The 13,358-nt window shown below is 48.5% G+C and overlaps 1 protein-coding gene across 1 annotated transcript in view; it reads left to right on the plus strand.

Moving 5' to 3' along the window:
- The window catches only part of PRKDC (protein kinase, DNA-activated, catalytic subunit), a 3,158,350-nt gene that overhangs the window by 402,182 nt on the left and 2,742,810 nt on the right, over nucleotides 1-13,358 (plus strand). The window contains exon 24 of the mRNA XM_078687323.1: nucleotides 12,367-12,530. Within this exon, the coding sequence (XP_078543449.1) occupies nucleotides 12,367-12,530 (164 nt within the window). The remainder of the gene's footprint in view (nucleotides 1-12,366; nucleotides 12,531-13,358) is intronic.

Raw genomic sequence — 13,358 nt, forward strand, 5'->3', positions numbered from 1 at the left:
GTAACGTCGATGGCGAATGCCTTGACGTTGACCGACACTGTGTCCCCATTACTGGAGAGACCCCAGAACCTGATTGCCTCCACGACGTCGATATCTCTGTGTGCTTCGACGTTGGATGGTTTGACGTCGAATGCCTGGAGCCCATAGACCTTGCCTGTGAGGTTCAGCGTGCGGGAGACCTCAAAGATGAAAGATTCGATGGAGAAATACTCCTCGACGTCGATCGTTCCCTCGACGCTGGTTGCCTGTTAGAAGCCAATGGGGTCGAGTGGGAGAAACTTCTCGCCGTTGACTGAGATCTCCGTCTGTACGTCGAAGCTGTTTAGCATATTTCACCCTTGGTCTCGATGTCGAATGCCTCAACATCAGTGAGGATCTAGTCTTTGACGTCGAACGCCTCCTGGACGCCGACGGGGGTGATGAAGAGTTTCTCAACGTCAATCATCGCCTGGTTGACATCGACGGAGAGGTGTGCTTCGACGCTGATCGCCGATGACCCTGCGACGGCGGAGCTTGTCTCAACATCGACAGTCGCCTGGTTGACGCCGACGGAGATGTGTGCTTCGCAGATCGCTGGTGACCCTGCGACGGCGGAGCTTGTCTCGACGACCAACGCCGCCTCGACGACTGAGTTCTGCCTCGAGCCCGCTCCAAGGGAGAGCGATTCCTCGACGCTGATCGTCGCCTGGTTGACGACGGCGGAGGAATCGATGTACCTGCGATTTTTAAAGACGACTGGTGTTCTCTCGACGGCGAGCCCGCCGTCAATGGTCTTCTCGTCGACGTTTTCGGTGCTGAACAAGGGATTTGAGGCACCGAGCCCGACGCCAATGGAGGGCACACTGGAATCTTACTTCTAGATGGAGTGGATGCTCTCTCCTGCCTCTTCTTCAACGGTGACATGCCTCTGGAAGGAGATCTTCTCTTCTCAGCCAGCCCATAGAGGCGAATCCTCTCCCTGTCCTTCAGAGTTCTTTTGGACAGCAGCTGGCAATGTTGGCAGGTTTTGGGATCATGATCAGAAGGTAGGCATAAAATACAGACAAGATATGAGTCAGTTTTAGCCTTCTTGCCACAGGAAGGGCAAGGGTCAAAAAGAGAGGGCATTTATGACTAAAAAACAATGCTCAACTCTCTCAAAAACAGTAGAAAAGTACTTCAACACTAAAAAGACGTCGAAGTAAAAAGGGTTTTAACCCAAAAAGAGAAGTCTTTTCTGACAGAAATCAGAAAAAAATAGAGCTGAATTAACCAGGGTCCTGACAGAAGGAGGATACCCCTGGAAGAGAATTAGGATTACAGGCAATTTATGCACATGGCCAATCATAGAATGGGATCACCAGGACATAGGCTTCGAAATTTCACAAGGTGGCTGCAAGGGCAGGGGTCTGGTTTGCGCGAAAACAGTTTTTGTCCCTCATTAAGCACGACGGTTCTGCCCAGGGCACCAAAGCCAGAGGCCCCCCTGGGGGTAAGGTGGGGAAAGGACGTACTGCAGCCTGCTATAAAGTATGACAAAGATTAGTGTATGCCTTCAGATTTAAATAGAGCTGTAGCAACTAAGACGGCGCTTATCCAGCACTGCATTGAAAGCAAGCAAAAAGAGCAGGGGAGAGCAGAGGGCGGCAGCAGTAAGTGTCAGGGTATGGCAGGGGCACCCACGGCTCGGGGGGGGGGGGCGGACAGGAGACAACCTCCACCCCAGAGTCAGGAGATTGATCCAGCTTCGGAACAGATACCCCAAGATAAAGGCGAGACAACTACTGGCAGGCAGTTTCACAGAATGCTTCCCGATACCCTAAAAGTGCCCCTTAGCCCAGCGACAGAGCGGAAATTTAAAATCCATGAGACAACCCAGAAGTAGCCAGGCAGAAGGTGGAGAAGGAAGTCCATTTGCTGGGAGAGGCTGGGCCCATCAGCAGTCCCCCATTGGAGAACCTTATAGTGTTTACGTTGGGGGTAGTACCAAAGAAGTAGGGTGGGAAGTACCCCCTAATACACTGTCTGTCTTACCCCCAAGGAGATTCAGTAAATGACTGGTTGAAACAAGATAGCTGTTAAGTGTCATCTACCACCCTAGAAGAAATGGTGGATTTGATCAAGCGGGCAGGCAGGGTAGCCCTGCTGACCAAAACAGATATCAAATCTGCTTTCTGCCTGTTACCAGTACACCCGCAGAGCTACCACTTGTCGGGATTTCAACTAGATGGGGTTTATTATTATGACAAATGCCTACCAATGGGGTGTGCAATCTCGAGTGCCTACTTTGAGACCTTCAGCAGCTCCTTGGAATGGGAACTGGAGTCACGCCACCCAGCCGGGGGGCACATACATTATTTTTTACGACTTCCTGTTCATTGACAAACCAGACACAGGGAAATGCGCAGCCCTTCTATGGCGATTTGGGGAATGGCAGAGTAGCTGGGAGTCCCGCTAGCACCAGAAAAAACTATTCTTCCTTGGGATTGAACTAGACTCAGTGGAGGGATCTAAGACAAATCATTAGGCAATTGCTACTAAAAAATTAGGTGACGGTGGGGGACCTGCAGCAGCTAGTGGGGAATCTGAACTTTGCCAACTAGGTAATCCCGCCGGGCGTCCTTTCATTAGGCAAATGGCCTGGTTGACCGGGGACATGACAAAAAAACACAATGGGACGCGACTCGCACAAGGGGTTAATGAGTAGCTAAAGCAGCGGGATACATTCCTAGACAAATTCAGTGGCACACTCATGTGGAGGAAGACTGGGTATCTTACATACAATTAGAGCTCTTCACAGATGCTGCTGGGGGCCATGGTTGTGGGGCAATACTGGGAGAAGCATGGGTGGCGGACAAGTGGCCAGACAGCTGGCACACCAAAGGGATGCCAGCGAACATCACACTCTTGGAGCTCTTTCCCATTATAGTTGCCTTTATAATATGGGGAGACTGACTGGCAAACAGGCAGATCACGCTGTGGTCAGACAATCACACAGTGGTACAGGCGATAAACCTGGGGACGGCAAAATGCCCAGCAGGGGTACAGCTACTGCTCCAGCTTGTGGGATGCCAACTGAAGGAGAACATAGCGGTGAGGGCAAGGCACATTGAAGGGGTAGCAAACTCAAAAGCTGATGCGCTCTTGTTTTCAGTGGGACAAATTCAGGGAGCTGGCACCGCATGCAGAAATAGCACTGATGGTGGATAATGCATTGGCCCCCAAAACTGCGATAAGATACCGTAAGTGCGGCGAGGTGTTTAAAAGCATGACTGGGACAACATACCTGAGCAGGGTCACCCAGACAGAGATAGTGCCTTCTTAGAATGGGCTTTCAGGAACGGGAAACCAATCACGAGCACAAACAGACCATGGCGCTGTGGCTCACTTCGCCAAATTGACAACGGGAAGGGTCCCGACGGGGTCCTTTTACTGTGGGTCAGCAATGAAAGGCTGGGGGTGGCTGCAACTCAGGGCACCGGATAGGAGGAGACCCATTGTCTAGGAGGTCCTGAAAGCTGTACTGGACACGCAACCAGGGATATGTACAGGACACCACGAGGTGGTGGTGTTCATAGTGGCATTTGCCTTGGCTTTCTTCTAGGCTTATAGGATTAGTGAGCTGACGGCTCCAGACAATGGGACCCCGGGTACAGCATGTGTGTACACAGAGGACATATGCATGGGGAATGGGTACATGATTGTGCACCTCAGAAGATCAAACACAGACCAAGAGGGCAGAGGATAACACACAAGGATGGACTGCATAGAGGACAGGGCTTGCAGCCTGGTATGCCTCTTGCGGGAGTATATGAGACAAGGAGCCCACGCAGCTGGGCCACTGTTCTCACATGGGGATTGGTCATACCTCAGCCATTTTCAATTGTCAGCAGTAATGAAGAAGGCCTTGGGGAAGGCTGGGTTGCCCCCTGAGAAGTTTGGGTCGCACTGGTTTCGGATAAGGGCGGCAACCACTGCGGCCCACCTGGGGCTCAAAGCTGAGTGAATTAAGAAACTGGGCCGGTGGGTGTCTGGCGGGTTCAAGAAATACATTTGCCGGGATCTGAACTGTCTCTCTCCCTGCAGGTCTAGCGGGGACAAGCGCAAGGTGTGGATCCTGGGACATTCCTGCATCACGCGGGCAAGACAGTGGGCTGTGGCACAGAAATCCTTCAAGCAGACCCCCCAGGATATAGCGGCATGGATTAGCAAATTTAGCGGCACAAATGTGGAAATTTAGTGGCAATTTTGCGGCATTTTATTTGGCAGTTTTTCCTACAACCAACACAGATATCTTAGTGGGCACTTTTGTAAAAATCGCGGCATTTACAAAAGTGCTAATTTAATCGCAAAATCCTGGAGGGTCTGACTGATGGAGAAGTTACTGATGTCATGCCAGGTAAGCGTTGTGGGGAGGGAAATCCTTTAAAGAGTAATTTTCTTTCTGGATTTCCCTTCTCTTCTTGAAACGCAAGAGCAGCAACATTGTGGTGTCACCAGGGCTTTAAGCGGAAGTTTTATCAATACTATATGTAACAAGCCATAGTTGCAAATTATTTATCTTATGCAACTAATAACCATTGACAAAGCCAATAGTCCTGACTTGTTGTAGGTATGATGTTACTTGTTGTGTCACTTATCTGGTTGCAATGACAGAACAGCAAAATACAAGTCGGCGGCACACTATGCTAAGCACAGATTTTTAGCGTGTTCTAAAGCCACGCCCTTAATTACATCGGCCACGCCCCTTTGAGAGACCCCCGTATTTTCATCCCACTTAAAGCCCTGCTAATACGCATGATGTATCACAGCGCAACAAGGGTTTTTTTTCTTCACAGAAGGATGTTTTCCACATGGAGAAAAAAGTTAAAAAGTCCAATTAATCTGAAGGCATTTTCACAAGCACGATTTTTCATTACATATATGTAGATAGAATTGCTTTTGCATGGGCGTAATTGGGAATACACCACACTTTTCCACCAGTTCTCTTGTAACCCAAGAGATAGCTCCGGCGTTTAATGCTGCAGCCTTTACTGTCTATGTGACTCAAAGGTTAGTTCTGCTGGCTTCAGCCTGAACTTGTAAGATCTGTTTAAGTCGATGGTACACGTGCGATCTAAACCAATTTTCAGAGAGCACTTTAGCACGAATGTCGTCATTTCCTGTTAGTGATCAGTTGGAAAGGGTTCCTTCAAGTCTTCCCCGGGGGCCTGAGACTGTAGAATCATGGAAAAATAAATTTTACAGGCCACCGGTATCCCTTCTAGGTGGAGGAAGTGGCGCTCTGGGTGTCACAGGTGTTTAGATCGTCTTCTATGTGCCTTCATCGTGAATAGGCATAAAGCATTCCAGCTGAGAAACACGTGCTTCTGTCTCAGAGTTTGACATTTGATTAATATTGACCATATTTTACTGTTCACTGATTAAAAAACAATCGCCATATTTGCAAAGTGTTTGCTATATTAGCTGTGCTAGTGTGTTTCAACAAAATACATATTTGTTCTGTGTACATTCAAAATGAAATTAGTGTGGAACAATTGATATATGACTACTTGGTAAGCAATACATGCAATAAGTTATCCCCATGCATACATTATAAGGCAAGTCGCCAATGAGTTCTAGTATCATACAGACGAACAACGCAGAAGGCTGAGCTCCTTCATAAAGTTTTGGAACTCCTAAGTGACTTTCAATATCCTTTAATACTTTTGCATAGGGTATTATGCCATCACCCACAAACCTCTTAAATTCTTGGTGCTAACTCTTTCCTGTGAAAAACAGAGTATATTTGCATACTTGGCGAATACATGTAGAATCTGTAGGGTGAAATTAGACACAACAAAAAGAAGCATTTTGTATTTTTACAAGAAGACATGAGAATCAATGTGTAGAAAAATGCAGAGATTCTGTGTTTCCCGCAATGACCTATTGAATGTAAAAAAATAAGCATTTACCCATATATATCCCATGTAGATCAAATCTCGGGGGACCCAGATGTATTATTTAATGAAAAAGAAACAACCATGTTCATGGAAAGGGTCCAAAGTCACAGGCAGCACAAATGCAGCAATGGACATCTGGATTTCACTGGCACTTTTGTAAAAATGCTGGCATTTTTACAAAAGTGCCGATTTGGCGGGCTCTTTTGTAAAAAAAAAAAAAATGGCGGCATTTTTACAAAAGTGCCGATTTCGCGGCAAACCGTGAAATCCTGGGGGGTCTGTTCAAGGGGATATGGCTACAGAACATGGCTGTGACGTGGCAGGGGCGATTGGGCATGAGATGGGAGCAGTTGCTCCCCGTGGTACAGGAAGCAGTTCAAACCGGAGAGGTGCCAGACGCCGGGGCTATTCACCTGGGGGAAACGACCTGGCATGCATGGGGAGGAGGGAGCTGCTAGGGGCAATGACCGCAAGGCTTGCAGTCCTGGAAGGTTGATCTGCCCGGGAAGGTTGATCTGCCCGGCAGACATTATATGGTCTGAGATAATAGCCCCCAGGGGGCAGTCCATAGGTCAAGGCATAAACTCAATATCACAATTACAAAGATATATAGTGCCAATGGCTGGGGTTCCGTGCAGCACAGGTTGACCAACATCAGGACACCAGGTTACCACATAGAAGATGGGGTACCCTTAACCGGGGTAGGCATGGACAAGTTCCTACTCGACATAGTGAGCGTGCTAAAGCAGCTGTTGTTCTCCTGAACGAGCGGAAGGGGCAGCTGCCACTGATCAGTACACCGCTGGAAGCATGGCGGAGGCAGCAAAAAGGGGGCCCAGAGAAAAGAATAGCCTAGGTAGAAGAGCTGCTCAGACAGTGTCCTTGGGAAGCCTCAAGGCAGGGACACGGGGGTCAGCGACCGCACACAATGACAGCCGAAATAGAAGAGCTGCTCTTGAATTGTCCTTGGGATGCCACACAGCAGGGACATGGGGAGCAGGTGAATGACCAGCAAAGGTCCGCAAAAGCAGAACAGCACCTGCAGCCCGGGCTGGGTCTGACAACCGCCCACAAGGTCGGTAGCAGGGTAAGTCTAGAACCCGCAGAACCTGAGATACCGCCAAAAGAGCCATTGCGCAGGGGTAGTGCTGTCCGACAGAATTGGAGGGAAAACCAGTGGACAATATTCAGTGATAAGTTGATATGTAACAAACAACCTTGGCTCGCAAATGACCAACCAGTAATTTGTGAGATCTATGATCTATGTTTTTTAATAAACTGCAGCCTTAATGCACCACAAACTGTTGTCCGCTGAATGTTTGGCGGGATGGGACGATGCATGAGGGCCCAGTAGGACGGGGGGGGGGGGTAGGGGGGGGGGGGGAGGGGGAAGGGGGGGGAACTCTCACGCCCAGGAGGGGTTGTGACGCAGGCCAGATAGGGGCCCTCAGGGAACCCCTAACAGGGGTTGCACCACCGGCACGCATTAGGGGCTGAAGCCCGCAAACAGGTTACGGAGCGATTGGGCGTGTCCTTTAACAATTTACAAACCGTCCTATGATTGGGGCAGGGCAGCCAGGAGGGTCAAATGGGCTGCAGAGACCGATCTTGGCCACAATCTGACCTCCCCTCATCTCCATGGAACCCATACCAGGAGAATGCAGTCGTCACAGCCGTAAGGACAGTGAATGAGGGCGAGGCAGAGGCAACAAAAAGGGGACACAGATAAAATAATAAGCGAGGTAGAAGAGTAGCTCAGACCGTGTCTTTGGGATGCCTCAAGGCAGGGACACGGGGGTCAATTGACAGCACACAATGACAGTCAGAATAAAAAAGCTGCTCAGGCATTGTTCTTGGGATGCCACACGGCAGGGACATGGGGAGCAGGCGAGTGGCCAGCAAGGGTCCAGGGAAGCTGAACAGCTCTTGCATCGCGGCCTGGGTCTAACTGACGCCCACAATGTTTGTAGCCTAGAACCAGCAGAAACCGAGATAACCTGCAAAAGGGCCATTGCGAAGGGGCAGTGCTGTCAGCCAGAAATAGCGGGAAAACCAGTGGTCAATATTCAGTGATAAATGTGATATGTAATAAAACAAACATGGGTCGGTAATGACCAACAAGTAAGTTGTGAGATGTATCATCCATGTTTTTAAATAAACTGCGGCCTTTATGCACCACAAACTATTGTCCCCTGAATGTTTGGTGGTGGGGACGAAGCATGAATGCTTGAAGGACGGGGAAAGTCGCACGCCAGGAAATATGCATCTTATTGCGGATTTGTTATCAGCCTCCCCCCTCCTGTCTGAATAAATTAAGTGGATTGGCTGTATATATATATATATATCAAAGCTCCACGGGGTGACCAAATCGAGCAGCACTCACACCACGACACGCTTTTCCCCAAAAGCGATTTTATTGCACAGCTTCATTCTCTGTTCTTTAAAAGACATACGTCTGCCGCCTGACGCGTTTCGTTATTCACTTCCTCAGAGGCGTTGCAGTCGAAGGAAGCACAGGGCCACACCCACCTCTTTAAGTCCTATCGCACGCTGATATGCAGCTGCTATGAATTAGACAGTGCGTATGACTGTATCATGGGAGATGTAGTCCTTCTTACTTCCTTGTATCTTTGCCACGATGAAAGTCTGCACATAAGCCCCAAAGATCTGGAGCCGCTGTCCATGTGCCGTGTGCCACCTCGCGCCCCGTATATTTCAGGCAAGTGGCCCCCTTCACTTAGGGGTGGTGCCCGCTCAGCGGCTGGCCTGCCGCTATAAACATCAAAGCTCCACGGGGTGACCAAATCGAGCAGCACTCACACCACGACACGCTTTTCCCCAAAAGCGATTTTATTGCACAGCTTCATTCTCTGTTCTTTAAAAGACATACGTCTGCCGCCTGACGCGTTTCGTTATTCACTTCCTCAGAGGCGTTGCAGTCGAAGGAAGCACAGGGCCACACCCACCTCTTTAAGTCCTATCGCACGCTGATATGCAGCTGCTATGAATTAGACAGTGCGTATGACTGTATCATGGGAGATGTAGTCCTTCTTACTTCCTTGTATCTTTGCCACGATGAAAGTCTGCACATAAGCCCCAAAGATCTGGAGCCGCTGTCCATGTGCCGTGTGCCACCTCGCGCCCCGTATATTTCAGGCAAGTGGCCCCCTTCACTTAGGGGTGGTGCCCGCTCAGCGGCTGGCCTGCCGCTATAAACATCAAAGCTCCACGGGGTGACCAAATCGAGCAGCACTCACACCACGACACGCTTTTCCCCAAAAGCGATTTTATTGCACAGCTTCATTCTCTGTTCTTTAAAAGACATACGTCTGCCGCCTGACGCGTTTCGTTATTCACTTCCTCAGAGGCGTTGCAGTCGAAGGAAGCACAGGGCCACACCCACCTCTTTAAGTCCTATCGCACGCTGATATGCAGCTGCTATGAATTAGACAGTGCGTATGACTGTATCATGGGAGATGTAGTCCTTCTTACTTCCTTGTATCTTTGCCACGATGAAAGTCTGCACATAAGCCCCAAAGATCTGGAGCCGCTGTCCATGTGCCGTGTGCCACCTCGCGCCCCGTATATTTCAGGCAAGTGGCCCCCTTCACTTAGGGGTGGTGCCCGCTCAGCGGCTGGCCTGCCGCTATAAACATCAAAGCTCCACGGGGTGACCAAATCGAGCAGCACTCACACCACGACACGCTTTTCCCCAAAAGCGATTTTATTGCACAGCTTCATTCTCTGTTCTTTAAAAGACATACGTCTGCCGCCTGACGCGTTTCGTTATTCACTTCCTCAGAGGCGTTGCAGTCGAAGGAAGCACAGGGCCACACCCACCTCTTTAAGTCCTATCGCACGCTGATATGCAGCTGCTATGAATTAGACAGTGCGTATGACTGTATCATGGGAGATGTAGTCCTTCTTACTTCCTTGTATCTTTGCCACGATGAAAGTCTGCACATAAGCCCCAAAGATCTGGAGCCGCTGTCCATGTGCCGTGTGCCACCTCGCGCCCCGTATATTTCAGGCAAGTGGCCCCCTTCACTTAGGGGTGGTGCCCGCTCAGCGGCTGGCCTGCCGCTATAAACATCAAAGCTCCACGGGGTGACCAAATCGAGCAGCACTCACACCACGACACGCTTTTCCCCAAAAGCGATTTTATTGCACAGCTTCATTCTCTGTTCTTTAAAAGACATACGTCTGCCGCCTGACGCGTTTCGTTATTCACTTCCTCAGAGGCGTTGCAGTCGAAGGAAGCACAGGGCCACACCCACCTCTTTAAGTCCTATCGCACGCTGATATGCAGCTGCTATGAATTAGACAGTGCGTATGACTGTATCATGGGAGATGTAGTCCTTCTTACTTCCTTGTATCTTTGCCACGATGAAAGTCTGCACATAAGCCCCAAAGATCTGGAGCCGCTGTCCATGTGCCGTGTGCCACCTCGCGCCCCGTATATTTCAGGCAAGTGGCCCCTGTCACTTAGGGGTGGTGCCCGCTCAGCGGCTGGCCTGCCGCTATAAACATCAAAGCTCCACGGGGTGACCAAATCGAGCAGCACTCACACCACGACACGCTTTTCCCCAAAAGCGATTTTATTGCACAGCTTCATTCTCTGTTCTTTAAAAGACATACGTCTGCCGCCTGACGCGTTTCGTTATTCACTTCCTCAGAGGCGTTGCAGTCGAAGGAAGCACAGGGCCACACCCACCTCTTTAAGTCCTATCGCACGCTGATATGCAGCTGCTATGAATTAGACAGTGCGTATGACTGTATCATGGGAGATGTAGTCCTTCTTACTTCCTTGTATCTTTGCCACGATGAAAGTCTGCACATAAGCCCCAAAGATCTGGAGCCGCTGTCCATGTGCCGTGTGCCACCTCGCGCCCCGTATATTTCAGGCAAGTGGCCCCCTTCACTTAGGGGTGGTGCCCGCTCAGCGGCTGGCCTGCCGCTATAAACATCAAAGCTCCACGGGGTGACCAAATCGAGCAGCACTCACACCACGACACGCTTTTCCCCAAAAGCGATTTTATTGCACAGCTTCATTCTCTGTTCTTTAAAAGACATACGTCTGCCGCCTGACGCGTTTCGTTATTCACTTCCTCAGAGGCGTTGCAGTCGAAGGAAGCACAGGGCCACACCCACCTCTTTAAGTCCTATCGCACGCTGATATGCAGCTGCTATGAATTAGACAGTGCGTATGACTGTATCATGGGAGATGTAGTCCTTCTTACTTCCTTGTATCTTTGCCACGATGAAAGTCTGCACATAAGCCCCAAAGATCTGGAGCCGCTGTCCATGTGCCGTGTGCCACCTCGCGCCCCGTATATTTCAGGCAAGTGGCCCCCTTCACTTAGGGGTGGTGCCCGCTCAGCGGCTGGCCTGCCGCTATAAACATCAAAGCTCCACGGGGTGACCAAATCGAGCAGCACTCACACCACGACACGCTTTTCCCCAAAAGCGATTTTATTGCACAGCTTCATTCTCTGTTCTTTAAAAGACATACGTCTGCCGCCTGACGCGTTTCGTTATTCACTTCCTCAGAGGCGTTGCAGTCGAAGGAAGCACAGGGCCACACCCACCTCTTTAAGTCCTATCGCACGCTGATATGCAGCTGCTATGAATTAGACAGTGCGTATGACTGTATCATGGGAGATGTAGTCCTTCTTACTTCCTTGTATCTTTGCCACGATGAAAGTCTGCACATAAGCCCCAAAGATCTGGAGCCGCTGTCCATGTGCCGTGTGCCACCTCGCGCCCCGTATATTTCAGGCAAGTGGCCCCCTTCACTTAGGGGTGGTGCCCGCTCAGCGGCTGGCCTGCCTCCCCCCTCCTGTCTGAATAAATTAAGGGGATTGGCTGTATATATATATATATATATATATATATATATATATATATATATATATATATATATATATATATATATATATATATATATATATATATATATTCTTTTGGTTCTTTACTCTACATATAATATGCTAGGCCCTCAAGACTGCAGAAATGCTTTTAACAAAACTGATGTCAATGACAATCGTGATTTCACGGACGCTCGTGACGTCACTGATGTTCGCAAATCGTATTAGATTCATGACCTGAGTGAATGAGTCTCATGGATCTGCAACCAAAGTCACCCAGTGCCAACTGCAAGTAGTAATTGATAGTCGGCAGGAAATATTCCCGATCCTCTCTGGCTCCTGAGGAAAAGATTCTGCAAGATGTGTATTTTATTTATTTATTTATAAAGTTTTATATAGCGCTTGATTGGAAAGAAGGCAAGTAACTTACTCATCTCTATTTATTGAACACTTCATTAATACTTGGGACACCAGCTTTTCACACGTTTAATTTTGACTGTACAAAATGTGGTATGCAATGTACCTTGATGACTGCAGGATCTTATTATGTGTTTATTTTTTTCCCTCAAATGTACCAGCGTCGTCTTCTGAAGAGATGATGAAGAAATGTGTGTCCTGGGATACAGAAAAGAGACTCAATTTCGCGGTGCCTTTTGCAGACATGAAACCAGTCATCTACCTGGATGTGTTCTTGCCTCGTGTCACAGAGCTTGCGCTTTCTGCCAGCGACAGGCAGACTAAAGTATTTACATTTTATTTATTTCTGTCACTGTTTCAGAGAATTTTGCCAAGCATTTGTTGTTTGTCTTAAACTGTGCTGTTGTTACTGAGTGCCTGTTTACAGAACATAACATTACATTACCTGGCCTAATGAACACTGCCCAGCGTTACAGTGCCTCAACTCATTTTAATGGTTTATTGTTACGCATTAGATCATAACCATTCTTCAATTCCACCCACAGTCTGCACCCATAGCGTTAACAGAGTTCTTACTCCTGAACCCCATAAGTAAAACCAATGTGAATGAATACACGTTTACTTTGAGCAGTTTCTGTCTCCCTTTCAGCTTTTCTGGCTTCAGCAATTCATAATTGAGCCGCAATCAAAATAAGTCCCTCGTTCAAGGTTACCTTTTTCACGCTTGAGACTGAAATGTCTCCAAGATGTCTGCATCTTTGTGAAATCACAGTGGTTGCGGAACTGCTTTTCAGAAGCCTGCAGCTGGATAAAGACCCTGCCTTTGAAGTCCTGTCGTCGGTTTAACGCACAGCACTGTGGATTAATTTTACTTCTATAAATCACTCGTACAGGCCAAGCAGTTTCATATATCTGCTTCGCAATGGAGGCTTCTGAAAGCAACCAACATAAAGAAAGAGCTGAAAAGTCTTTGGTTGTGTACTGAATTGAAAGGCGTAGCAGCAGTGGAATTTTTTAATATATTGTGTTTTTAAAATCCTTTTTATTAACAGAAGTTAAACAACACGTAACATATACTGGTTGTGCCACAGACATTAGTTAGTTTATAATTGTTCGTAACTGGTAATACAAATGTGCTTCAATTCTGTATCCA

This window comes from Lissotriton helveticus, chromosome 4_1 (assembly GCF_964261635.1).
Source record: "Lissotriton helveticus chromosome 4_1, aLisHel1.1, whole genome shotgun sequence".
In the NCBI taxonomy this organism is placed as follows: Eukaryota; Metazoa; Chordata; class Amphibia; order Caudata; family Salamandridae; genus Lissotriton; species Lissotriton helveticus.